The sequence below is a fragment of the Embiotoca jacksoni genome, unplaced genomic scaffold, assembly GCF_022577435.1.
Source record: "Embiotoca jacksoni isolate LCO1_2020_lvr unplaced genomic scaffold, fEmbJac1.0.p SCAF_8, whole genome shotgun sequence".
Classification (NCBI taxonomy): domain Eukaryota; kingdom Metazoa; phylum Chordata; class Actinopteri; family Embiotocidae; genus Embiotoca; species Embiotoca jacksoni.
Genome location: NW_027185436.1, coordinates 9291900 through 9317878, shown reverse-complemented (window position 1 = coordinate 9317878; position 25979 = coordinate 9291900). Strand labels below are relative to the sequence as shown.

The following is a 25979-nucleotide window of genomic DNA, read 5'->3' as shown; positions in this document are numbered from 1 at the left end:
GCAGTTAGGTTTCCGCTATAGATGAGTAGGACATAAAGTCCTCAGGTTCCCAGTCAGATCGTGTCAGATCCACCACTCCAACATAGCAAAACGCCAGTGGCCGAAAAGCCAAACCTGAGGCTTCAGAACGGCAGCTCACAGACTGAAGGGTGCATCAGGGTTGGTTACAAGTTGGCCAAAGCATGCCAAAGCATGCCAAAGCATGCCAAATGTGACACTGACACAGTATCCACTAACAAACTGACCGCTGTACATGCTTTGGCATTATATGACCGACGGTATAGGTTAGACTTTAAAACAGGTACAATCACCTTATTGTAAAGACACTTTCTGGAGCAATCAGTGGTCTTTACAATACGTATCCCTCCTGTGGCACAGAGACTCCCTTCTCAAAACACGAATCCTCTTAAGGTCTTCTCTCGACCACATTTATTGAGAGCTGTCTCACTTGACCTTTGAGTGGTCATGTTGTACCACCTAGCATGAAAAGTTCTCTATTCCCTCTCTCGAGACGTCTGAGTGGTCACTACGAGATACAGAAAAATGTTAAGATTTACCCTCCCAAGACTTCATTTGAGATTCAAAAGCCCAACCTGAAAACTCTTTTGAAAATGACCAGTGCAGTTTAAGATAAAACAGTGACAGGTGCCAAACGCTTTATGCATTTTTTTTTTGTTGTACTTATATTTTACATAGCACAAGTTGAAATTAAAAATTTTAAAAGTATTAAATTGCTTAAATTGTACGTGATACACTGAAATAAAAGACCTCGGAGGAAAAGTCAGTGATTTTGACTTTAAAGAGAGGGGAAATTGAGTGCTCACACTCATGTTGCATAGAGAAACACAAGAGCTCCTTACTGCCTGCTCAAATGTACCATGCTCTTTCTCTGTGCTTGTTACTCAAGAGTCACTTAAGACTCTGAGATCTGCTCCACTTTCATCTCTTCTGGTGTAAAGCTATCAGGCATTTTGCTGTCTCTCTCCACTTCAAATAACGACCACATCTCTCACTAAGCGTCTCCCTGCCTCTCTGATGTATGGCCTGTTAGTACATTCATGAACAGTATGTGAGTTATTGCAGGGTCATAACTTATTCATGTTATTTGCTCTGATGCCCTGATGTGAATATGGTGTGCAAGCGGACATCGTCCATACATATACGAATATTTTCTTCTGATTGATTCTCTCATTTAGCATTGGGTCATTACATCAAACACGGCAAATCAAATTTTACATGGATTAAATGAAAGTACAAAGTCATTAACCAACTTTACTCAGTGCATTTGGCTGTTAACTGCCTTGCTCAAAAGCATGTCGGCAATATGTGTTGAGAAAAGGCAAGGGATCTACTGTTTCACTCTTCTCCATTCAGAGACACTCAAGTGTCTGGGATTTATCTCCAATATATTTGTCCAATCTCTCGGCTAGACTCTGGTCTCTTCCCCCGGTCACATTCATACATCAAAAGCAATACAGACAGAAGCATAAAAGCTGCAGTACCTAAACACATGTGCGGCAGTGGGAAAATAGTAAAGGGGGTTTTAGCATGCAAAAACATGGGCATGGTTGCCAAGCTCAGGAAAAAAAGCACAAACGTGGCTCCTTGTGTCGTGTTTTAATGTATCCAAGCCAAAACCAACAGAAAGAAATGTTTCCTTTCCTTATCCAAAGAAAGAGTGAGGAAGAACACCACTCGGACTGGTGACTGACTGAATGTGTAGGTGCCTGGCAGATGGCAGCTTGCTTTGAATGCCTGTTTGGTTGGGTGGCTGGCTGTTGTTTTTGCCCGCTTCATGGCTTGGGAATTGGTGGCTGTCCGTCTGATTGGCTTACTGGTTGGCTGGTCCACCTTCTGTTACCAAGAGGACAAAGTCCCAGAGCGCACACACAATTTAACCTTCTTTCTCCTTTACTACACTCTGTGCATACATCCGCTCCCCAGGGTGTTCTTAATGAGCGCCTTAGAGACATTTTGCAGAGGATATATTCACTCTATAATAAACTACATTTGATGAGAAATATGCTATACTGTATGTAGAATGAATCACTTTCTTCATGTTAGTGGTTCTACTTTCAGGGCTGAAGACTGAGACAGATTGGTTGGATTTTTGCCACAAATTTGATTTACGCTTATTGTGTTCGTTTTTTGTTGTTGTTGTTTTTTGTCCAGGGTCAAACACTGCTGTGTGGTCTGTAGTATACCATCACTTTAGAAATGGCAATCAGAAATAAAGCCATCGGTAAGCAGGAAACTATGGACAAGCAATCTTGGCAAGTAAAGTTTGCACAGGTAATACTAGCAGCAAGTACTGTAAGGCTGCTGGTCACGTTCAGTAATATGGTCAGTGATGAAACATAATATCAGGTATTACTTGCTTAACGCCACAGGCTGCGACATGGTCCGCCTTACAGGGCTGAATATTTTACTGCCATGTGGCATTTTTCATACCAAACCCCAATTACAGGAACCGATGTGCCAAGCACTGATGGAACAGAAGCCAGAGCCCCTTCTTTTCCTGTGCAGACCCTTTAGTCGTCCCAACAGCGGCATTGTGGACACTTGCAGCTGTCATGTCTTCAAAGACGTGCCACTAACATAAAGAAAGTAACGTAAACACCAATGCATGACTTTAGAAAGTGCTCAGTCAGTTGCATTTTTTGTGCACACATTCTGTGTCGACAAAAACATGCAGACTGGTTCTAAAATATAAGACAGCAAGTACTCGACAGTAAAATCAGAAAGCTGAAGGATGTAACAGACGTTGCCTTGTCTCTGGTAATTATAATGATGATGAAACTGAAGTGTTGAGGTCGCCTGCAGCCTCAGCTCTCCTGCCCAGTCCGAGTCCAACTTACTTGACTTGGCCCCTTCCCTGCATCACACACACGACAACAAACGCCACCGAATGGCTGAGCCCTGCAGGTGTGCCTTAATACAGCTTCATCCAATTCATTCTTATGGTGGCAGCTGATAATTACTATTGATTCAGCTCTTATTTTAAAAATAGAGCGGATGGAATATTCATCAAAAAGGCCCAGAGTTTGAGAGATGCCAATCTTAGGCTTTAAAATGTGGATCTTGGTGTTTTTCTGAAAAGCACACCACCTGAAATGTTACAGTGAATTAAAATGAAGGCCAGAATGACTTTCTCATACATTGTAAGAAATACATTTAGATAGACTGTTTAAAATGTTTTAATTAGTTTAATACAAAAAATATAATGTGGCCGTACACCTGTAAAAAGTAATCCTATACAACTCTTTGTCCATAAATTCTACCTTTACTACCACTTAGATTGACACTGTGCTGTAGCCAGTGCCTACAACCTCAATAATAAACATGTAGGTGAACTTACACAGACTGAAATGACCGTTACAATTTTCCGACTGCCCATAATAATGTATTTTTATTTTTCCCAGGGGTATGACTCCTATCTGTTCTTGACTGCCTGTCTGTGATCGACACACAAAAGTGTTGCACTTTATCTAATAATAGTCTCTCGCTCCTCATCTCTTATCATAAATACACATGGTTGATGTCGGTGGCATTTTAGTCTGGACACACGAATTGCCATGTTTAGCAACGATGGAGAGCAAATCCATTTAGCTGGAATCAAATCAGAGGTCTAAGTGCTCAAGCAGCCCTAACATAATCAATGACCACAATTGATCTGTGTTGGTCAGAAAAAAAACACACTATTAAATGTCACACTGCTTTAATATACATCACCTATAAACACAAAGCTGGATGACCTCTGAAATTACCTCAACACTGCAAGCTCCCACTATATATAATACCCGCTTTGTGTGCGGAAGCCACATTTTCACCTCTGAGTCAACCTGCATAGGACAACCTCGAATGAACAAAACTATTCTCCCCCTTCTACTCATCCCTCCGTTCATCTTTATCATTCAACATTTGAGAATGTCACCTTCTCCCTCCAACAAAAGTAAAGCCATGTGATAAGCGTGAATACGGTAAAGTCTTGCCTCTTTCAATACAATTATAATTTCATCCATGTTTATGAGAGAATATGTCTATAAAACAAAGTATTCAGGGTGGTAGATATGGCCTTAAATCAATATCACAATATTTCTGGGTATTTCTGCAATGACAATATTCTTGACGATATGACAAAATACTGAAAAATATTTCATAAGTCATTTTTAGAGCATACAGTTGCAAGAAATGAAGTGTTAACAGATTTATATATCAGAGTAACAATTTGCCTTCAAATATTCAGTAAAAATTACAGTATTATCAGTAGAAATTACTGATTTTAATGCATTTCCTTTTTTTAATTATGGTCAAAGGAAACAGAGACTAATTACACTGCTGCGTTTGTTAGCAGAGCAAAGCCGAATCAGCTTTCACTTCCACAGCTGCCTGATGACAACATTTAACAACTGGATCCCAGTGGGGTTTTAATCTATAACTGAAGGCCCAAGGTATCCATCATGCTTACAACAGAATCAACAATATCAGTCAGTAACAAAGCAAATGACGGACAGCTGAGTTCACCAGCAGCAGCCTGTTTATGTGGGCCTACAATTAAATCAATTAAATCAGGAACTCGGTTTGCATCTGTGTGGTTACTGTAAACAAATATATGCAACATTACTCGACTGCTGCACTCTGCTCGAGTGTGCACAATCAAATTATCCACTAAAGAAAGAACTAACTCACTGTATGATATCAAAATGTTCAGTAATTTGGCTGCACAGTACAGTGTTCAGAGTTTTAAAACTTTAAACTCATTAAGCTCTAATTTCCAGTATTATCCATTAGACTTGAACAAATCCCAGTGCCATATTTCAATTCTGCTCAATTCAGGAATCTTCCTTGTTCCAGGACAAAGCAGGTTATCAAGCTTTGGAAGGATCTAGAGGCTGTTCATTTAGGAAACCCTCTCATCGGACCAGCATAAATCAGGTAACAGACATCTGCAGAGGAGTGGACCTCGTAATACTTCCACTACTCAAGCCAGATGGTAGAGACAGGACGAACCCCACAGAGACCACTTGGAAACACAAATATGTCATATGTAAAGACACAAACCTGTCAAGTTTTACTAGCCCCACAGTGAACTTAGAAAACACAAAATGTTGAGCAGTGTAATCTGCGTGTATGTTTTTCATTACAGGGACAATATAATTCCTGCCATTCAAACCACCGAAATTATATGAAATGTCAAAACACTAAATTGTAAATTTCATTAGAATACCTAAAGTATTTAATATGGTATTTAACTGATGAACCAAATGAGCATAATACATGTATTTAAAAGGGCCTAGTAAATGTTTAAACATTTTACCAGGAGGTTTTTGTGAAATTTTAAATGCCATTAGGTAATTTGTCCTTTTATCCAGCTAAAACTAAAAAGCTTAACTATTAACCTAAGTCTCAGCATTTGACTGAGGGGATTCACCTAAAATGAATCTTGTGTGGAATAAAATCCCAATAATGTTTCAGTCCTGTTAGCGGTGATGTCTGGCTCCTTTGACATTCTTTGCTGCAGGTATCCAAAAACAAACACAGTGACCACTAACTGCAGAGAGCCAAGGCAGAAAGAGACAGTGGCTCCCTGTGGGAGGTAAGTAAAGCACCAGCCATGGCCATCAATTGAAAACAATCCTTTAAAAAAAAATTTTTTTTTTTAAATCAATGAAAGAAAACCATATTGAGCAACCAATCATCATACTCAATCATCAATCTATTAAAACAAGAAAATAAAAACTAGTTAATCACTGTCAAAGTCAAAATGAAATTTGAATAAATGACTGACATTGTTTTAATTATCTATGTGTCTCTAAATAACATCATTTGGACTTTGCTGACATCTTTATAAAAATTCTGGCTTTTCACAAAATTCACAGGGACAGTTTGTTTATATTCACGCAAAAAAAAAAAAAAAAAGAATATTGATCTGGTTCAAATTGTATATATTCTTTATTCCTATTTATTGATTAAAATGGAAGGCAAATTCTTCATTTTAAATAATGGATCTGGAATTCTGCCTCTCAGATCGATCTCAGTGCTTTCCATCTCCTCCCATCACCAGGAGGTAGGAAGCACAAGTCTGTCTCAGGATTCAGATGAGAATAGGTTCACCAGCAGCATCTAGACACCAAGGTGGTATCCTATCCTAACTCGCATCTTCTTGGGTGTGAAAGATGCTTTTAATTGAGTCAGAGCCGCCAAAACCGCGTGTCCTATTCTTCTACTAATGTTGTGCACACCAAAGGGATTCAATCAACTTTTACCAACATCCACACAGACACTGAACTATGCATATCCAGATTGTGCTTTTTACACTCTTCTCTTCAGTTTATCTAAACTTTTTCAGCCTCTAATCGTTACATACCTCATCATAAAAAGCAGTCATGTTCCTGTCTTCGTCTCTGATGCCATGTATAAGTTGCTAATTGGCATTTTAAATGTGCAATTCATAGTGCTCTTTGTGCACAAGAAAGCAAAGATTTACCAACAGCAATTCTGTCCTTTGCCGGGTCTGTCGACTTGCCTCTGTGAAACAGCACCACCAACAAAACAGTGTCCAATTATAGAAGCCAGACACTCATCAAGAGGAGCCAGTTCCCTGGACCCCTCCAGCAACACCTTCACTTTGCCAGCACAAATCCACCCATTTATTTGATATCCGACCAGTTCGTCTTCTTAATTTGTAGAACAGTTTGGCTCTCTGAGGTTGGGATCCATTTGCTGCTGCCCAGACCGGCTACCAGTTAATTTCTTCTCTTACTGAATCAAGCAATGCAGTCTGCGTGGCCTCAACCTTCAAAACAATCATGTCTACTTTACAGAGAGCTTTCTATCTTTAGATTGGTTGTTCCATTTCCTCTTCTTTTTTTTTCTTGTGCAGTATTGCTGCCTGTCCTCGTATTTTCTTGGCCAGACTCGAGTCGCAGCCTGGGAATGGCAGTGTCATTCTGCCAGCTGGTCGGGCTACCATTTGGTATCGATTGAAATATCTCAAAAATGTTTCCATAAGTTTCAATGAAATTTGGTAGAGGTACTCACATCCCCCTAGGGAATGAAATTGACATGAAATCTGTTCCACACAGATATCCAAAATCACTCAAGGGTACATTTGTTATCAAGAGATCAAGTCAAGTATCCAACTGTTCTGTAAAACAGTTTGCTTGCTCGGTGATCACTTCTCTTTTTCCCTAGCACCACCATGAGCTTGAATGTTTTGGTTTTAAGTGAAATATCTTTTTTAAAAAATCAGACAAATTACAATTCCTTATCCAGCACCACCAACAGGTTAAAATTCCTATTCGCCTGAACTGAAATATAGGAAACGAAGTGAAAAAATGTATTTGACCTGATGCCAGTTATGTTTCAGACGAGTTCATTAATTAATGACTTAATTAATTTGTTGATTGTTTGGTATATGAATTATTTTGAAATACTAAAAAGGACACCTAACTTCCCAGAGCTCAAGGAAACATCTTCAAATTGATTTGGTCTGTCCAGCAGCCCAAGATCAAAGATCATAACATTAGATCTTGACAAGCAGACAGTTGAGAAGCTAGATGTAGGGAAAGTTTGATATTTTTGGTTAACCAACAAATTGTTTCAGTTAGAATGTAAACAGGTTCAAACTTTTGACTGCAAAAAAATACTGTGAGAACATATTTAAATTAAATTAAGAGATTATATTTGAAAGTCGAAAGACACATGACAGTTTATTATGGGGTTTAGGAGAGGTCTGTGTTTTCTTGTGTCTTTACTATGAAATGTTAGAGGTATCATAAGCAGCTGGAAGCACAATTTCAAGCCAAAGAAGGCTCCCAAACCACACTGAATCAATACATTTTTAAAAAGACGGAAGCACTCCCATTCCACCCACCGGTTCATTTAAAGATTACCAAACAGACACAGCAGAAAATAGAGCTGTACATGTATTTGTACAAACTCTGGTTCAAGTATAAGTCAAGTAAACTTCTTCCCCTTCAGTCAGGCCCATGCTGCTATTCTACTCTGTAGCAGAAGACATATTCTTAACCTCCAGCTTATTCAATATATCTTAGTTATGTGGCAGCAAAGGGACGGTGGTTTATAGCCACTGGGTATTTGGTGCAGTTGAAATCTTGACCACTCAGATTTACGGAGCTCAGCTCATCACCGGAGAACACACCAGGGAGTAGAGACGCAAGTATACCGGGTGAAGGGTTATGTATACACAACTCCTCTCTAAGAAGGACAAGAGGCACTCGGAGAGCGCAGGAGATGAGGAGACAGAGCCCCTGGAGAAAGAGAGGTTAGTTGTTGAGAGAAAGGAAGAGCATAAGGGATTCAGCAAATATTAGTGAATGAAACAGTGAGGGTGATCTACAGGACCAGAGGAGGAATGTATTATAGCCAGGTGAAGTCCACGGTAAGAAAGACAAGAGTTAAACTGACTGTGTTGACTTGCAATAACTTTTGCCAGGCTCAACACAACACAAGACAAGCAAAGCACTCAGCAAACTGCGCTTTTGGAATCATCAAAAAGGGAAAGATAATTTACAAAAATATCGACGAAACAAAATATGCTCATTAATCCCAAAACGAGATTAAATCTCAAAGGCAGATAAGTACAAACAGGCATTTATGAAACCCTGCTTATGTGTCATTCATATTTTAACAAGGTCAATAAATCTAAACTGTCTGCAAATGCTGCTTCATGTCCACTTTAGCAGTTAGCCATTAGTGTTCCGCACATTGGGTTTTTTTCTCTCCCATTTCCGAATGTAATTTGGACCACAACGACTATTTACGTGGAACAAAGAAAATGTCCAATTTAAGAGGAAGAAAAACATAATACACGCTAGACTTGTGTCTGCATTGCACCAAAATAGTCTTCCTGCAATATAAAAAAGCTTTATTTCTCCATAGTATAAAGTGTTATCACGCCCTTCAAAGCAAAATAAATCAAGCAGTGCTGTGTTCTGTATCTCACTACACAGCCTCCACTTCTCACGTCTCTACTTTTTTTTTTTATGTCACGGCTGAGCTTCATCTGCGGAGTGAAAAGCAGAAAACGAGATACTTCCTTCATGGTCATACTTATTGTAAAAAAGGTGATAAACAGTTCATGGCTTTAATAGTAATTTACATATATATGAATCACTGTCTCCCTGCAACAATATATCCTTGTATAGGGTAGTTACAGAGTACATTGACAGTACAGACTAGAGTCATCATCTTATCCTCTGAACTTAATAAAAAATATAATTCATTCAGTGATTCTATCAGCCTCTTTCATATGTCGCATTCAGACTCAACATCGTCTGTGTAGGCTTGATTAAATGGCACTAACATTCATTCTCTGAGTAAAATGTTTTTAAAATGGTAAACTCCACTTTTCTGAAGTGTTTACATGTGCTTTGAAAAGGGGAACTGCATCATGTCATGTCCTTGTGATAAGGACACCAATCTCAAACCAGGCAAGGACAAACTCCAGAAACAAAATTAAAGTGGGAGAAAAGACCAGCTTTTCTTTGAAAAGTACACCCAACAAATGTAAATGCAACAGTTTTATTTTTGCTCCCATATTTACCGAGTTAATGTAAAAGTTGTATTATTTTTTTTTTTTTGTACTGGTCACACAAAAAAAGGCCACTCTAAAATGTGTAGTTTTATCTTTATATCTTACTGTATTTTCCACAATTACACATATAGCTACAAATGTGCATTTTCTCTTGAAGTGGGGGCGAGGTGACAGAAAACCAGTCAGTATCTGATGTGACCACCATTTGCCTCATGCAGGGCGCCACGACGCCTTCTCGTAGAGTCGATCAGGTTGTTGATTGTGGCCTGTGGAGTGCTCCTCTTCAATAGCTCTGCAGTTGCTGGATATTGGCAGGAATTAGATAAATGCTGTCTTATGAGCCGATCCAGTCCATCCCAAACATGCCAAATGGGTGACATGTCTCGAGAACATGCGGGCCGCGCAAGAGCTGGGGCTTTTTCAGCTTCCAGGAATTCTGTACAGATCATTGCAACATGGGGCCGTGCACCATCATGCTGCAACGAGGCAACGGATGAATGGCACAAAAGCGGGCCTCAGGATCTCATCATGACACGAGGGGAGATCAATAAGATCCGGGACGACTGCTCGTGCACGTCACGGTGCTGTGCTCCGTGCCTAATGAGTAACTGGCGCCCTGTCATGTTGGGAGAACCTAAATGCTATAGCCACAGCTTGGGTCATTTGAACTCAATGTTTTTACTAGAGTTTGACTGATTGATCTACCCTTGTATTTGTGCTTTCAAAATGTCATCAATTAAATGAACCTATATTCGATGTCCCTAAAAACGGGAGCAAAAACGAGAAAGTGTTGTGTTTATATTTTTGTTGAGTGTATCAGCTTTCTTTTTGTTCATACATACCACAGAAGCAACTGGTCACACTGAAGATGAGTTTCACAGCAGCGCTTTAAACACGGTACGTAGACACCGTTACAGCGTCCTTAAGTTCAGGGGTATATCATATCATAGGCTGTATATAAAAGTTGAAGTAGCTTCCGGGTCTGCAAAATGAGGCCAATGCGGAAGTGTCTTAAACTGTAATACCACCGACTGTCACTAGAGGTTGGCTCCGAAAAGCCTCCGGTTCCATAGACTTACATTCAACTTCTCTCATAAAATCCTAAATCAATAAAATGTCTCCACAAGTTTTCTCTGTCATTTGCTAATCCCACCCTTCCAGATTAGTTTGATTATAATTATAAAATAAAGCTGATAAAATAAGCTTCAAAAAGATGGCTTGATTGACAGGCCTGTGATGCAGTCTGGTTACAGCTATCGGTGGGCGTTTCCAATCGGATCGAGTCAGGACCCCACCCCCCACCCCCCGCTCGCTCCCGCCTAGCACGCCCAAATATGGTCACTACCTGCTCCAAACCGCTCGGACCAGCAAGATGCTGCCGGCCAAATTCCGAACTCCAGGCTTCATAACGGCCGTTCACAAACCAATGGGTGACATCACCACTGGTTGCCGCTTGGGTATGACCCAGTTTACAGAGTGTGCTGCATGAGAAAATCTCTGATGATGGCAAGAAGACAAAAAATGATTCAATATGATGGACAGACTTGCAGTCTCATTAAATACTGACTCAGGGGAAATATGCTAGCGGACATACCACGATCATAATGGCATTCACGTCCAATGTTTGAAACTGTGCGGCTCGTGATTATAAACCCACACTACAGTGCACACAGGGTAGGTGCAGAATTAAAGCAGGTGAGAGTAGTGGATTCACCTTATTAGATACTTAACTATAGCATCATTGATTCAAAAGTAGCGGATTTTCAACAATGTGATGGAAATAATAAATAGTTTCCCCTCTCTCTCAACTCTGCTTCCTCTTTACCTTTAACACCCCTTCTTTGCAGCTGGTGCAAGTCATGACAGCGGCGTATGATAATAACAAGAGGGGACAAAGTGGGTTAAGATGCCAGTGAGATTTCTTTGTGCTATGGACCACCCACTGAAAGGTCAGTGGTATGGTTTCAGAGTCTTAACGTCAAGCAAGGACGAGCATGTCGCACGAGTGGAGGAAAGGGAAGACAAATTGTGACGGTGCTTTCAAGTCATACGCCACTGCACGTTGAAATATATATTTAAGAATGTTTAGCTGAATTATGAATTTAGGGTCCAAAAATATAGAAAAAAATAACCCAAACTAGATCAATAATCATATTAATTAAGGTTTCACATTTGACTTTATGAGCAGATAAAAAAAATTCAGCAGTGTCTCAACTGGTAAAGATTCGTTAAGCTTTTCTTTTTTTTTTTCTTTTTTTTTTTTTTCATATTTCCAAACCCTCGCAGCCTCAGAAATATGAATATGAGATATGTTACAGCTGAGCCTTGAGTCATCTTGCAATAAATGATGCAAATGCACACAGGCAGGTAGGGCATTCCAGAGGGAGAGGATGGAAGTAGGGCACAGTCATCCAGTGCTCCAACATGCCCAGCAGACACATCGCACTTTTCTTACTGCTGCTGCATCTGGAAGAAAATAGATCAATTGTAAGTAACTACCACACGTTCCCCAGCCCTGCCTCACTCTGTCAATGTACATCAAACCCAAATAAGTGTGGCAGAAATAGCAGGGCCACTACAACTCCTGTAGTCACAATGTGAGCTGTTTTCCGTGACTCCTTTCTTGCATGAAAACCACTGCCAGGCAAACTTCTTAATAAAAATAACACGTGTGTTATAACGAGTGGCAAATGTCAGGCTGAGGGCTAACCAAGTCTTTTATTAGTGATTCTAATAACCTTAACCCTATTAAAGAAGGTGGTTGTTTGTTAAAACTGCCTTTAAGTTTTCATACATTTTCTTTATTGCTTTGTCGTGATGACATAATGGTGATATTATTTCCTCCTACACCTAATTCCAAGTGACCGCATACATGCGGTAAATGGTTGAGCTTGAATCATGTTAAATTAGTGTTTTTTTTTGTGTGCATTTCTTTTCTCTGCTGTAATAACAGCACACTTAATGATGACCAAAAAGGCCAGATATGGACTGAAATACCAAATTTTGTGTACTGTTAACAAAGCAGCAGACTTAAAAAAAAAATACCTTATATCTATTCTGCCTTGTATGTATGCATTTAGTGCATTAACTCAGCGAATTAAAGATGCAGACAGGCAATATATACAGCTGTGGAAAAAATTAAGAGACCACTTCAAAATGATCAGTTTCTCCGGATTTACAACATTTCTCCCAAATTTCAAATAAAAATATTGTCATTTAGAGCATTTATTTGCAGAAAATGACAACTGGTCAAAATAACTAAAAAGATGCCGTGTTTTCAGATCTCTAATCATGCAAAGAAAACAAGTTCATATTCATTTTTAAACAACACAATAATAATGGTTTAACAGAAATCAATATTTGGTGGAATAACCTTGATTTACAATCACTGCATCTCTTCTTTTGAAGAAGTTCCTCATAGAACTTTTTAGCATCTTCTGTTTGTACCGTAGCATCTAATTTTGCAGCACCACATACATTATACTGGTAGAAACAACTTCCACTCCTTTTTTTTGTTTACTGGCAGTTGGTGAAACGCTTTTAGGTGAATTGCTGCACCCTTCTGGTGGAAGTGGCGCATTACTACCAGGCACCAGTAAAAAAAGACAAGTTTCTTTAACCATGACCCATCCCTACCACATACATTAAAATGATTAAATCTATCATCCCCATCAGGCCTGCAAGTTTTAAAAAAAAATATGTGGAGCACCAAGTTAGAAAATGAAAACTGCTTTAAACAAGAACTTTTCCATCTTCTTCTACTCTCCACAAATAATCTCCCCATATTCTTATTTCCTGCTCACTGTCCTCAAAGCATCCTCATGAGATCTCATCACTAATGAAATCAGTGCACCCCTCTAACTAATGTAGCCATGGAGATTATTTCCCAAATGAGCAAGGTGACCTTCTGTGAATGCATTCAGGGAGAATGCAACCTCAAACAGGACGGATCTTATTTCATATTTCTACCACTAAATCTAATTTAATGTATAATTGGCCTTAATGTTGAGCATTACAGATTAACAGTACAAATTGAGGCATGGAATTTTTGAAGGAAAATCATTGTCAACAATATGTAGAACGGGAGCAGCGCTGGTTTCTACTGGTTTTCCATACAGATTCGCATCACTTCCGTTCTGTGAGACAGATAGGAACGAATGTTCTGTACGTCTCTGAACAGCTGCTGATGTGTGCTGTCAAGTGTCAAAGTCTGTGAAAGGTGAACGCTAAAGGCCTTCCTTTGTAGTTTTTATTCACTCTGTGTGGCAGTGACACTTCCGATTTTTTGTGCCGTTTACAGCAAAATATCTCTCTTTAGAGTTTGCCTTCAAAAAGCATGATTCTCACTGATGTAATGAAGGTCATAGTGACATGACAAATAAATGCTAGGACAGAAATGAGTATTTGTAAAGGTGGCCAAGACTTGAAGAAATACTCCACAATCCACAATATTCTTTTCCATAAAATACTTACCTTAGTACTTGTTATTAAAAAGGCAGACTTCAGATAGAGTATCACTTTAATGCTACTAGCATAGTTTACTCACTGCCAGTTGGGGTTTAGCAGTATTTCTGGTTCATTTACAGAGACATATAGCCATCATTCATTTGTCCTGTGTTATAAAAGTCTGTTCAATGTTATGGTGTACTTCTATGATCATATGTTTAAGGCAATATGTAGTTGTTCAAACTTATTAGCAATTGTGGCTGAGCATAGAGGATGGATTGGATCCTAAACTGCATTGTTTGAAATGAAAAATGGTGTTTTCTCAGTTACTCTACAACTTTTTGGATCTTTTAATATTGGCAACAGTAAAGCTTTATAATACACTTACAATCACGATGTAAAAATGTTCTTTTAGTTTTGGACATGCAAAGAATAAATTACTGGAAATAACTGTAGAAGGATTTGTTTTGTTTTCAGGTAGCTCACCATCATTATAAAAGTGATAAATCAAGCAAAGCTGGATAATCCCTGTGGGTTACATGAGGTCAAACTAAAACTATGTTCAGACTCGCAGTCAAAATCCGATTTCAGTGCATATTAGACTGGAATCTGCTCGGATGTAGCAGGTCTGAACAACTAAAGATCACAAAAGATTTTATTTTTATGAATCCATTCTAAACCACATGTGGTCTGAAATTCGACTCATTAAATATTTTCAAATCTGTTTAGGTCTGACTGCTCTGATCTGATTTCAGGTGTTTATGTTTTTTTTTTTGTCTTTTGACGCCAAAGTTTGCGTGTACATCACACAGTCACAGCTGGTCTTTTTGGACTACAATTCTCACTGGACAGTGATACCAGTGGCAACAGCTGCATGAAAAACGGAAAGCAAAAGCAGGCGAGCCGCTTCTTCTGCCTCCTCGTATCTCTTTATTGTCATAAAACCTGCACCATGGCTCCACATTACATGCGGTTAATAAGCAAGCCCATTTATATGAACTACTTCTACTTCCAGGTGCAATATCATTAGTACATCAACTAATGTGGATGAGACCAAGATGAGGATTGCTGCCCGGACACACAATGTCAGATGATCACTTGCAGTATGGGATGCAGAGAGTCAATCAAGCCAATAGGATTCTGATTGGATATGCAAAGAAACAAATTTGGACTCTCTCTGGTCACGTGTAAATATAGATATTGATACACAATGTCACTTAGTCTACTAATGGCTCTGTAATAGGAGGCTTTAAGAGCAGCCTCTTCATTCTTCCCCACAGACTCGTACGAAATCCATCTCCTGTTAATAAGGATATGGTCCTGGGCCGATTTATTAGACAGTCAAATCCCCAGAGTGACATAAATTCAACTCATGAGTCATGGTCTTAAACTGCTACTCTACCAAAAAGCTTTTCAATATTAAACATACACACCCTGTAGGCTGTAAAAGCCAGAAGCATCCTTCTCAGAGAGCATGAATTAATTTATTCAGCTCCATCACAGTGGTCACAGAAACTTCACGTTGACTGCTGCGTTACAATCCAATTTTCCACTGTCCATCATTATGTTATGTATCGGACTAAAAACACACTTATGGCTTGCACATGAGTTGCCTCATCACTTTTCCTGCATTTTTTTTTTTTTTTGTGGACAACAGCACATCCCCAGCAGAGACAAGCAAATTATTTCAGCTGTCCAACGCTTCAAGGCTAAATGGGAAATCTGAAAACGAACGCCTCAGCCCTCTGTGGAATATTACTTTAGAGGTGATTGCCGTAATAGAGAAAATTATACAAATTTAAGAAAACAAGAACATAGCAGACGTTTCTGTGGCGTAGGTCATTTCACTGCAACGTCTACCAAGTTATGACTAATAAAGTCACAAGTTAAAAAAAAACAGGGTATTTTAAGTTTGGGTCCAAATCCTATGAATCATGTTTTGAATGAATTTCCTTCAAAGCACAGTACCTCTACGTAACTGATAAACCATGAATTATGCATGCACTGTCAGATGGGCTGCAGCTTTTTTTTTCTTATCCGTCTCAAGGAAACAAAAATGCAAATTACAGATGACCTTGTGTTTCTCCAGGGATGTTTTACTGTACAGCACAAAAGCTGTTGCATTACTGCAGCAAGCCTTGGCATTCAGTTATTTGCAAATTAGTGTCACCATCATCACCATCAACTTATTTTTTTTTCTCTTAAAAAAAACCAGAAGAACCAATTGGATTGTCATTGACATTAAAATCGCTAAAATATAGCTCAATCTTGTCTCATCTTTATGTTATGTCTTTATCAAAAAAAATTGTACCACTGTAGAGTAGTATCGATAAGAGTATATATACATTTTGGTACCGATAAGCAGTATTGCTATTGATACCAAATATTCAAATAGTCATTATGATGAAAAATCTAATCAAATAGAAGGACAATTGGTCCTCCGTATTTGTCGTTTTTAGGTGCATCTGGCTGTAACGCGTTACTGCCAACAGAAGGTAGCTGTAATGAACCTAAAAGCTTTCTGCCAGCCACCTTTGAACAACAAAAGGACGAGTAGAACACGTTGCTGTTGGGCTGCTGCACTTTGCCAAATATAATAGTGGCATTGTGAGATTAGATGCCACAGTGCAAACAGCAGAAACATGCAAATATTATACCCATTAAAAAGCTCTGTGTGGAACTTTGAAATATGAATAAAGATGAGGTGCGGTGCAAATTCTGCCCGGTAAATTTATCAGATCATCAATCTACCACAGCTATGCACAGTAATTAGAGTGCAGACGGGTGGGGGTCAAATAATAGTAAATAGTTCGGAGCTAATATTAAATAGCGTTTTTGCTTGAATAGGTATGGTAACCATCCCAACACAATACGCATGTCACTTCCCATCTCTCCCTCTAACTCCTCATTTCCGGTCCTCTCAAAATATTTGATGAAATCCATAAAAGTACCTCAACATTACTGGTTATGATGAAACTGGTTACATTCAAAGGAAAACTCGACTTTTTAATGCAAAATTGAATGGTAATAGCCACAATGTTCTGAATAGCAATGGAAATTCTCCATGATACCGATGGAGAAAAAAGAAAACTGTGGCTAATTTCTTTAGCTTTTGATAACATTAAAGAAGAGCTGGAGGAAGGTAGTCATTCAGGAGGATGAAGATCCACTGCAGGGGTTACTTTCATGATTCATGACTGGAGCGTGCTACATTTCAAATGCGTGTGTGGCAAGACTTCAGATGAGAGATGACAGATGCGACAGGAGACACGTGGGCCTCGGAGGTGAACCATTCAGGACCAAGATGCTGAAAGAGGAAGCGGAATCAATAGATGTAAGTCGCAGGTGTGAGAGACAAAGAGAGACAATAGCAGAGAAGGAAGATAAAGATGAAATCCGGGGAGGGACTTTATGTTCGTTTGAGCTGATGCGCACAAACCAAACTTATATTTGTGAGCGTGCCCATGTCTGCGTCAGTGAATCAGGAGACGGAGAAAATATATCTCAGGAGAGCAAACTGATTGAAAGAGCTGAAAAGAAAATTGGCGAAGGGAAAAAAAAATTATTAATCAAAAGCTGAGGGAAATAATCTGAGAAACCAAGCACCATGCATGGTGTATTGAACCCTAGCATGACTGACAGTTATCACAACAGCCTCCTTCATTCCGGGGTGGTGTATGAAATGGTGACCAGGGAGACATACAGCTCGCTGCCAGGTTGTTTATTGTTGGTTCATTTCTGCACCACTACTATCTGTTGCTGCTTAGCGGCTCTATTCCCACCACAGGGTGAGATCATATGTATTCACCATGACATCACCAGATATGAGGGAGTATAGCACTCCCTGTGCCGTCTACTTAATCACCATGCCACTGAAAGAACATGGTGTACATTAGAGAACTGCACAAGGCTGTTTTTAAAACTCACTCCTTCCCACCCACGAAGATAAGAATCCTACTTTCACCCGCTTCCACAGAGAATCAATCACTTCTGGAAACATTGTTAATTGATGAAAATGTTTCCTCCCACTCCTGTATTTTTAAAGCAATTATGAATACATTCACTTGGCTATTTATTAGCTCTCTTAACAAGATACTTACTGAAAACATTAACCTATCCCCGAAAAACCTTGGCTGCACCCTGAGTCAAAGATTTATCAAATAAAAATACATTTTCCACTGCATTTAAAGACCTACAGTGAACTGTAAGACAATGAATTTCCTGATTCCTTACAGAAATAACAAATAACCGATAACACTGAATTGTCTGTTTTAAAGCAATCAGCAGACGCTCGACCAGACCAGTGGCTCGCCCAGTGAAAGTCTTTTATCGCCCTGTTGAGTGCAATATGATCAGTACAGCACAGCCTGCCAAGAGCTCAGGGAATCACCCGGTATCAGTTTCAGCCCCTTACAAGGCTGTACTTCATGCATTTTATTAGCCTCGCAGATGACCAGCGAGGAAAAGTAAGCCGCACGGGGGGTCTATGAAAAACAAATGCCTGTTCCTGGTAGTAAAAATTAGATGACAAGTCCTCTCTGATACGCTGTTAGAGCTCTGTTTCTATTTGAGATTTCAGCAGAGCTTTTATGAAGCAATAATACTTCCTCAGAGTCAGTCACACACAATGTCCTGTGTTTTTTTTTTGTGGGACAGTGGATAAATATGTCCCCCCCCCCAAGCAAGACGCCACTGGACCTGCCTTTAAGCAGTGCTGTACAATAATGGATGTGTGTATTAAACGTTCATTTTCCCAAGATCATTTTTAAGTGTTATTTGCTTTGGTAAAGAAAATGACTTATTCAGTGTACAATTCCATTTCTCTTATAAAACTGCAGTTTGTGCCTTTATATAGAAGTTGAATTGGACATAGATGGAATATTTAATACTCACACAGAATTGTTGGTCTTAACCTTATAAAAAAGACAGCAATTCGTGCTACCACTCTCTTAACTGTGACACCATAATTGCAGGTATTAAATGGAACAGATGTGTTGTCCCTTCAAGCTGTACTGCAGAGCATCAGAGGCGGCTAAGCTGTATTTGTGTGCTTGAGAGTTCCCAACTTACAATAAAGTACAGCACCTACTGTACTGTAGTGTCAACATACAGTATGCTTGTATCACCACACCATTTAGGGATTTATTGAAGTCCGTTACAAAGAACATATATTCAAAAAATCCAGTAGAATAGAAACAGCCACCCCCACTTGCAAAAAAAAAAAAAAATATATATATATATATGAAACGCATCCACATATAATGGTAATAGAATTTACAGGAATTGTTAATGTAAGGGTAAACCCTTTTCACAGACTGTATTGTCCTTCACAGCTCTGTAAGATGTCCCCTCAAAGATAGTATAACAGGATAAAATAAGCCCTTTACAACGCAAAACCTTCATATAACCCAGGCATCAAATGCCATTGCTTATTTCTAAGGAACAACGAACAATGGAGACATGCACTGAGGTCAGTGTGAAAGAGTGTAAACTGATACTTAGAGAGAGACGGGATAACGTATTTTTGTCGTCGCTATAATTTACTGATGTTCCCTAAATGCCTCACATTGAAGCAATTGCTATATCCTACAATTTACCAATGTTCCATATGTGCGTCACATGCTATCTATAGACACCAGCTAGTTGGCTGTGCACAGAAAAGCCTCCAGTTACTGCAGCGCACACAACTCAAACCAAAACTGTGTTTGAAAAAGGTGAAATAAGGCATCCTAATACAAGATTTACCTGAGTTGAAACGGAGATTTTAACCACTTCGGCAAGCTTCCCAAGTAAAGCCTGCTGATGGTAAACGCACAGTTATTCTTGGGTACAGAGTAAAAAGTTGTGGCTTTTTGAAAGAATGTGTGTCAGTGTGGATGTAGAAATGGATGTTGAAAATTAGTACCAAATGAAAAGGTATTTTTTTCAATAGTAGATGCCTTTGTTCAGCACCCATCCCTAAAAATGATTAATAAGAGAAATCATTCCATGAATTCACACTCGGTATGCAAACATTTGACCAATCAGATGAAGCTCTGGATACATGCGGCATGCCATTCATATTTGAATTGATTGGTTAGGTATTAATGTGCATTTTTATCAATAAAATATGTTCTTTACTTAGTAAGCACAGGTTATCAAGTGTTTGAGGTCTATTTTAGCAAGGTACCTATGAGTGAAAAAGAACAGAGAAACTGTACAACTGATAGTCACACCTTAATACTTGTATATTTTTCATATTTCCATTGCAATGTTGAACAATGTTTTTGCACATTGCACATTTTTCTCTTATCTTGCAGGCCTACTTTGTAACATACAAGACTGACGAAAACACTGAATACAAATGAGAGAGACTTGCTAATGGATTCTGAATAGCTGCCAAGTGGCCTGGACTTTTATGGTTCACCATGAGTGTTTTATTTATTTTTTTATTTTATACACTTTATTAATCCCCGAGGGGAAATTTCTTCACTACAGCAGGGGGGCTCTCAGGGGGGAGCTGCTGCAGCAGGCTGCCACTAGCGCGGCGCCAGGTAACCTGACCCGAGGTGCATGTTTTTGGATGATGGGAGGAAGCCGGAGAACCCGGAGAGAACCCACGCAAGCACAGGGAGAACATGCAAACTCCGCACAGAAAGGCCCAGGACCGGATTCGAACCCGGAACCTTTTTTGCTGTGAGGTGACAGTGCCCCTAGTTGTGTTCCATACTGATACCACTTCTAAGAATGCATGTTATTTTACTAGTTGTATACTATATGTTTGGAAACACATTCTATATGCACAAAGTACTATCTATTTATTTAATAAGGGCATATACTGTGGATGAGGGTATATCTGAACTTTTTTTTTCTTTTTTTTCTTTTTTTTCACAAGAATTCACAATCTATAGCTGCATTACAAGGTTATGTTCCTGGATTGAATACAAGACAATAATCCATTGGAAATAATGTATATATTTACAATATATTCATTACGATAGTTCTTTTATAACATAACTAAAAGGATTAACTATCAATTGCGAATCTAGCACATCCCATACAATAAGTGACCAAGTAGGTGTGGCTTCACTTTACGTTTAATGGGCAAAAATTGACTTCTCACTCCAATATGTGTGCATCAGTAACTTCCTAATGCTCAGCTCTCAGAGCCCGGGTAAGTCAGAGCTCATCTAAAGAGCAAGCTCAATACTCCTTCCATTCTGCCTGAATGAGAAGGTCAATAAGACCCTGACAACCAGTCGGCGTTCACATAATTATCAGCTCTGCCTGCCTTTCATTCTGTGACACTACACACAGCAGAAAAAAAACAAGTCAGAAATGATCACTCCTGACCCATTTCATTAGCCAAGCTGCATGATGTTTGATACTGATCAATGCTCATGAAAAGTTTAGTACCATGTTTGCAATATGTTCATTAGCACATTTTGGACATTTTTCCCCATTCCTGGGAGTCCAGCCATACAGTAGATGTTTACTGGGACAGTGCTACAGAAGCCGATGCGGTATGGCCATTATTATGTCCATAACTGGGGTTATATATAGCCGTGTACCCAATAGCACTCCCTGTCTCGCTCACTAAATCTAATCTAATGGCATAGCCAGGGTAGGTTACTCTTCATATTGGCTAAAAAAAAAAATCTCACTATGGCAATGCCATTCACAGTAGGACTGGCTGGAGGAAAACCAACAGCTATTAACTACAACGCAGAGACAGAGAAAGAGAGCGAGCAAAGGGTACGGATTCCAATCTGTCACCGATGAGGGGACAAAGTATCCAGATGGAGCACCTCCTCTCCTTTCTCCCTTCCTTCTTTACATGTATTACCGTCTTTTCTTTTGACATTTCCTTTTCCACGCACTGCACAGCCAAAACTTGATTGTGATTGGACAGAGCGAAGAGAACTCGTGATCGTCCTCTTCGCTGACATCTCCAAAGATAAAGACCCCCCCACCCCTCCCCCCTCTCAGCGTCCCCATGGCAGGGACGGCAGCAAGAGAGGGATGGGAAAAATGCCATCTCCCCGTCATCAAAGATTGCTCCAGATTTTCGCTGAGGTCTCACAGAAGCCTTGAGCAGTTTCCAAGCCCTGCCTGCATAGTGACACATCCGGGTGATGTGTTCTACCTCGGGGCTGCTGGACTTTGCGCCAAACCGGCCACTCAGACACAGGCACCGCCATCAACAGTGCTCTCAGGGAGAGATTCGCTGTCTCTCTCTATACACGAGATTGATTTCAACTGTATGTGTAGAGAAAGTAGCTGGCACTTCCTATTAGTTTTCCACTGGGGCACTGCCGCAGAAGTTCTTTATACGTGTCTGATACAATCAGGAAATATGTCTTCTTTGCCCGACTTGCAGCAACAACTTGATTGCCGGGTTTTTCCATGTAAAGATATGTGAACTTCTGCAGCAGCCTTGTTAATTAGAAAAGGCGATCAAACGCGTGGCTCAAATGTAAACAACACGTGCATCCCACAGAAGTACTGTGTAGGCTGAGGAGAATCTGAAAGCTTAAAAGCTTTGCAGCCTTGAGGAGAAGTTAGCTGTCTTCCTTGACAAGCAGACCTAGCTTGGCTGCATGTTCATAATGGCTGTTGAAGGACTCTTGAATACAGAAATTCAAGTAAATTCCACGAAGGCAACTTACTGGTGGTTTGAATGAGCGACCCGTTAGCCAGAATGCCAGGCGAGGTCATTTTTATGAAACAAAGGAATATGGATTTTACATTACTCGTCTTTTTTTTCCTGCTAAGGTGCTATTGTTCGGTTTAAGGTAAAGCTAATTTACACAAAATGAAAAGAGGTGAGTCACTTTGAGGCAGAGATGGCTCCCTTCACTACACACATTTTAATGCAACTGCAGCTGTTCTGCTTTTCACAATGGTTGCTCTTCTGGTCGTCTTGAAATATGTTGTGCATCGCGTAATCACCTGCACTATATTTGAGAACAATGTCTCATGATAGGGTTTAACGATTTTCACCCTGAAGTTATTGACACCCACGTCAGATGAAACAACCCTCCCCCCCCCCCCCCTCTCCCACCGCATGTGGCAGTGGCAGAAGACATTGAAACGAAGATAATGGACACATGCAAGATAAAATACACAACCAATCACTCGCCACTATTGACCATCTGCAAATAACAGCGCGCTGGGCTGCGGTGTGGAAGGGCCATCATTTGATTTGGCCTGGCGTTAGTATACTGTATGTGCTGGAGTGCAACGTGCCTCTTATGTAATTAGCCTTCTGTATGAAATTTGATTTGTTTGGGTGAATCTAATTAAAATGTCTCTCCTTGAAGGAAACGTAAAAAGAGCTCGAAAGATCTTGGATGCAGCGTACCTGCATGGGGATCTCCTTCTACATTTAGGAATCAATAAGGTTTGATTATAATATTTTAACATCTGATTGGTGTTTTTAAATCAGCGCACCACTTTCTCACCACTCCCTCCCTCCTTTCTTCTCCTTGTTGTGACTGTTCTGCCACCGTGACAGGGGGCCATTCCCTGTGTGTCGGCCAGACAGGCCGGTGTACTTCCTACAGCCGACTGGTGACTGGACCTGTAGGCGAGTGTCACTCATATCTGAACCAACATTCATAAAGAAGAGATGACAGAAAGGAAACAGCGAGCCATTTGACAGAACCCTAAATCCGCAACGGTCACTTAAGCCAGGGACCTGAGGTGACCTTCTCAGATTTCATTTCATTTCATTTCATTTGGTCGTGTTTTTTTTTTTTTTTTTTTTTTTTACCTCCCTCTTTCCCAGAACAAGTGAGTAATTAGAGCAGAAACATTTCCCCACACACCCGGACTGTCTGAATGCAGAGCTGCTCTTGTGTCTGTCTCTCTGCAGGCGGGCTTCACTAAAACTGTTGTTTTTGCACAAAAAAAATTACTGCCGTCATTTTTACAGTAGCTGATTTGGTTAAATTATCATGCGCAAGCAACCTCTTAAGACCCTGCACTTGTCATACATGCGCTGTGATTTTTAATATTATTATATTTAGTGAGTCAGATTTTTGTGTCATTTCAGCGAATGTGGTCACCATCAGTAAAGGTGTCCTACTTTATCTCCTTCCCTCACAGAGAGCAGACTGTAACACTTACAAACATGAACACTTGGCTACCTACAGATAATAAAACTAAGTGGTATAATCCCTCATAATCACTAAACACTATCTTACGGATACAAAAGAGGCTGCTTGGATGTGATGTGTGCAGGGTACGGCACTTGTGAATATTTCCTGTGACCTTCCTTTGGTCTAAGCCTGTCTTTGACTTACATCATTCTTTTTTTGTCATTGTACACAAAATAGGTCTCTGCCTGCCCGGTGTGCCAGATGTAGCCTACCTAAAGGCTATGAACATCTGCACAAATGCCTGTGACAACTCCCTACATGACTCCTTTTCACTTTGCCTCATTATCTTTCTTGTTTGAGAAATTAACCCATCCTTTCCAGGTTGACACATCACCCTGACCTAGATTAAACTGCCAACTGAGAGACACTGTAATACTGTCTACTATTGAAAATAATAAAACAAATGGAAGTTGTGTGGGATAGTGTGTTTTTAATTGTCAAAAAAGAAGCAGCAAAGGCAGCGCTGTTATGATGATAATATGTCCATATATTTATTTTCAACCCTTCAGTTCTCGACTGCACACAGCCTATAGTTTATCCGTCCTTTCTTTAGCATCACAGCATAGTAAATGCTTTGAACAGTGTGGAACAAAAAAGTGATGTAAAACAGAGGTCGGGCATAGGCAAAGCGACAAAAAAAAATGCACTGTAACCTCCTCAAAGTTGGGACCTAAATACGAGCCGAAAGACTTCTCCGCTTTCGCTCGTCAGTCAGGCACACAACGCCCATCCTCATCGAGGGGAATTTAAAAAAAGAAAGAAGCAGTTTCCCTTTTGCCCTTACCGTCGAAGACCTTGAAAGGACGACGGCCACGACATCCTGGATTTCTTCAGCCCGGGTCGGTGCCCCGTGTCCACTGCGTAAGTCCGGTCCATGTTCCTCGGGTTGAGGTATCGCTCGGTGTCCGAAAAGCCTCTTTGTTTCACTCGGTCGTTCTTGCGCACTACGAGCGCGTGGTGGAACGGGGAGAGCGTCGCCTGGTTCTGCTGCCTCCACAGATGTTTGGGCGCCTTTGCACTCACGCCGGTTCCGCCGCCGGCGACCAAAGACGCCGTCCCCACTTTCCCGCAGGCGGGGTCCATCCTCCTCGCCACGTTACTTTTTTTTTTTTATAAATATTTGTTATAAAGAAATTGTACACTTAGGAAGCATTCAAATGTAATGGCCCCGGGAACGGGTGATGGGAGGGGATTGATAACACTGCGAGTTCAGGTGTTTTTTGAAAAAAAAAAAAAAATATATATATATATATATATATATATATATATATAACCCTCGACGTATTTGAGACAACTTTTTATTTACTCTGGGTGCTTTACGTCCAGTTTGTTTTTTTGGAGCTCACGTTGTGAGTTTAACTCCATCAACTTTATCGACAACACCATGCACGAGCACAATGAACGGAGCCAAAATTGAATCCATTTACGCATGACGAGGTCGACTTCTATAATTGCAGTTTTGACGGGAAAAGTGTTCCTGACTACGAGGAGGAACTCCCTCAGTTGGTTTCCAAGCGCTCCCAGCTTTCTTCGTCCACGCCCATCTCAGCAAGGTGCTTCTCTTCCTGCGACAGTGCAAGGTGTTCAGTCCAGGACAGTCCAAACGAGGGGATAGTCTCCCCACAACGTGCAAACTTCTGTAAACCGTCGGGTTAACTTGATGCATAGAGTGCGTAAAAAAAAAAAAAAAGGTCCAGACGTGACAACTGATCTTCCTTTCTCAAGTCCCCTGCAGGAACAAGCGGCGACGGGATATAGGGAACAGGCTAATACATTAAACATGAGGCACTCACCCAGAGCACCTCCCCCGAAATCCTTCCCTGAGTGAAAAG

At 40.2% G+C, this 25979-nt stretch overlaps 1 protein-coding gene across 2 annotated transcripts in view; it reads right to left on the bottom strand.

The window, feature by feature from the left end:
• The window catches only part of pde4d (phosphodiesterase 4D, cAMP-specific), a 137809-nt gene that overhangs the window by 105461 nt on the left and 6369 nt on the right, over positions 1 to 25979 (bottom strand). The window contains exon 1 of one of the 2 annotated variants that reach the window (XM_069178055.1): positions 24932 to 25230. The exons of the other annotated variant lie outside the window; for it this stretch is intronic. Within the exon in view, the coding sequence (XP_069034156.1) occupies positions 24932 to 25230 (299 nt within the window). Of the gene's footprint in view, positions 1 to 24931; positions 25231 to 25979 lie in introns of those variants that run through there. 2 annotated transcript variants of the gene reach the window in all.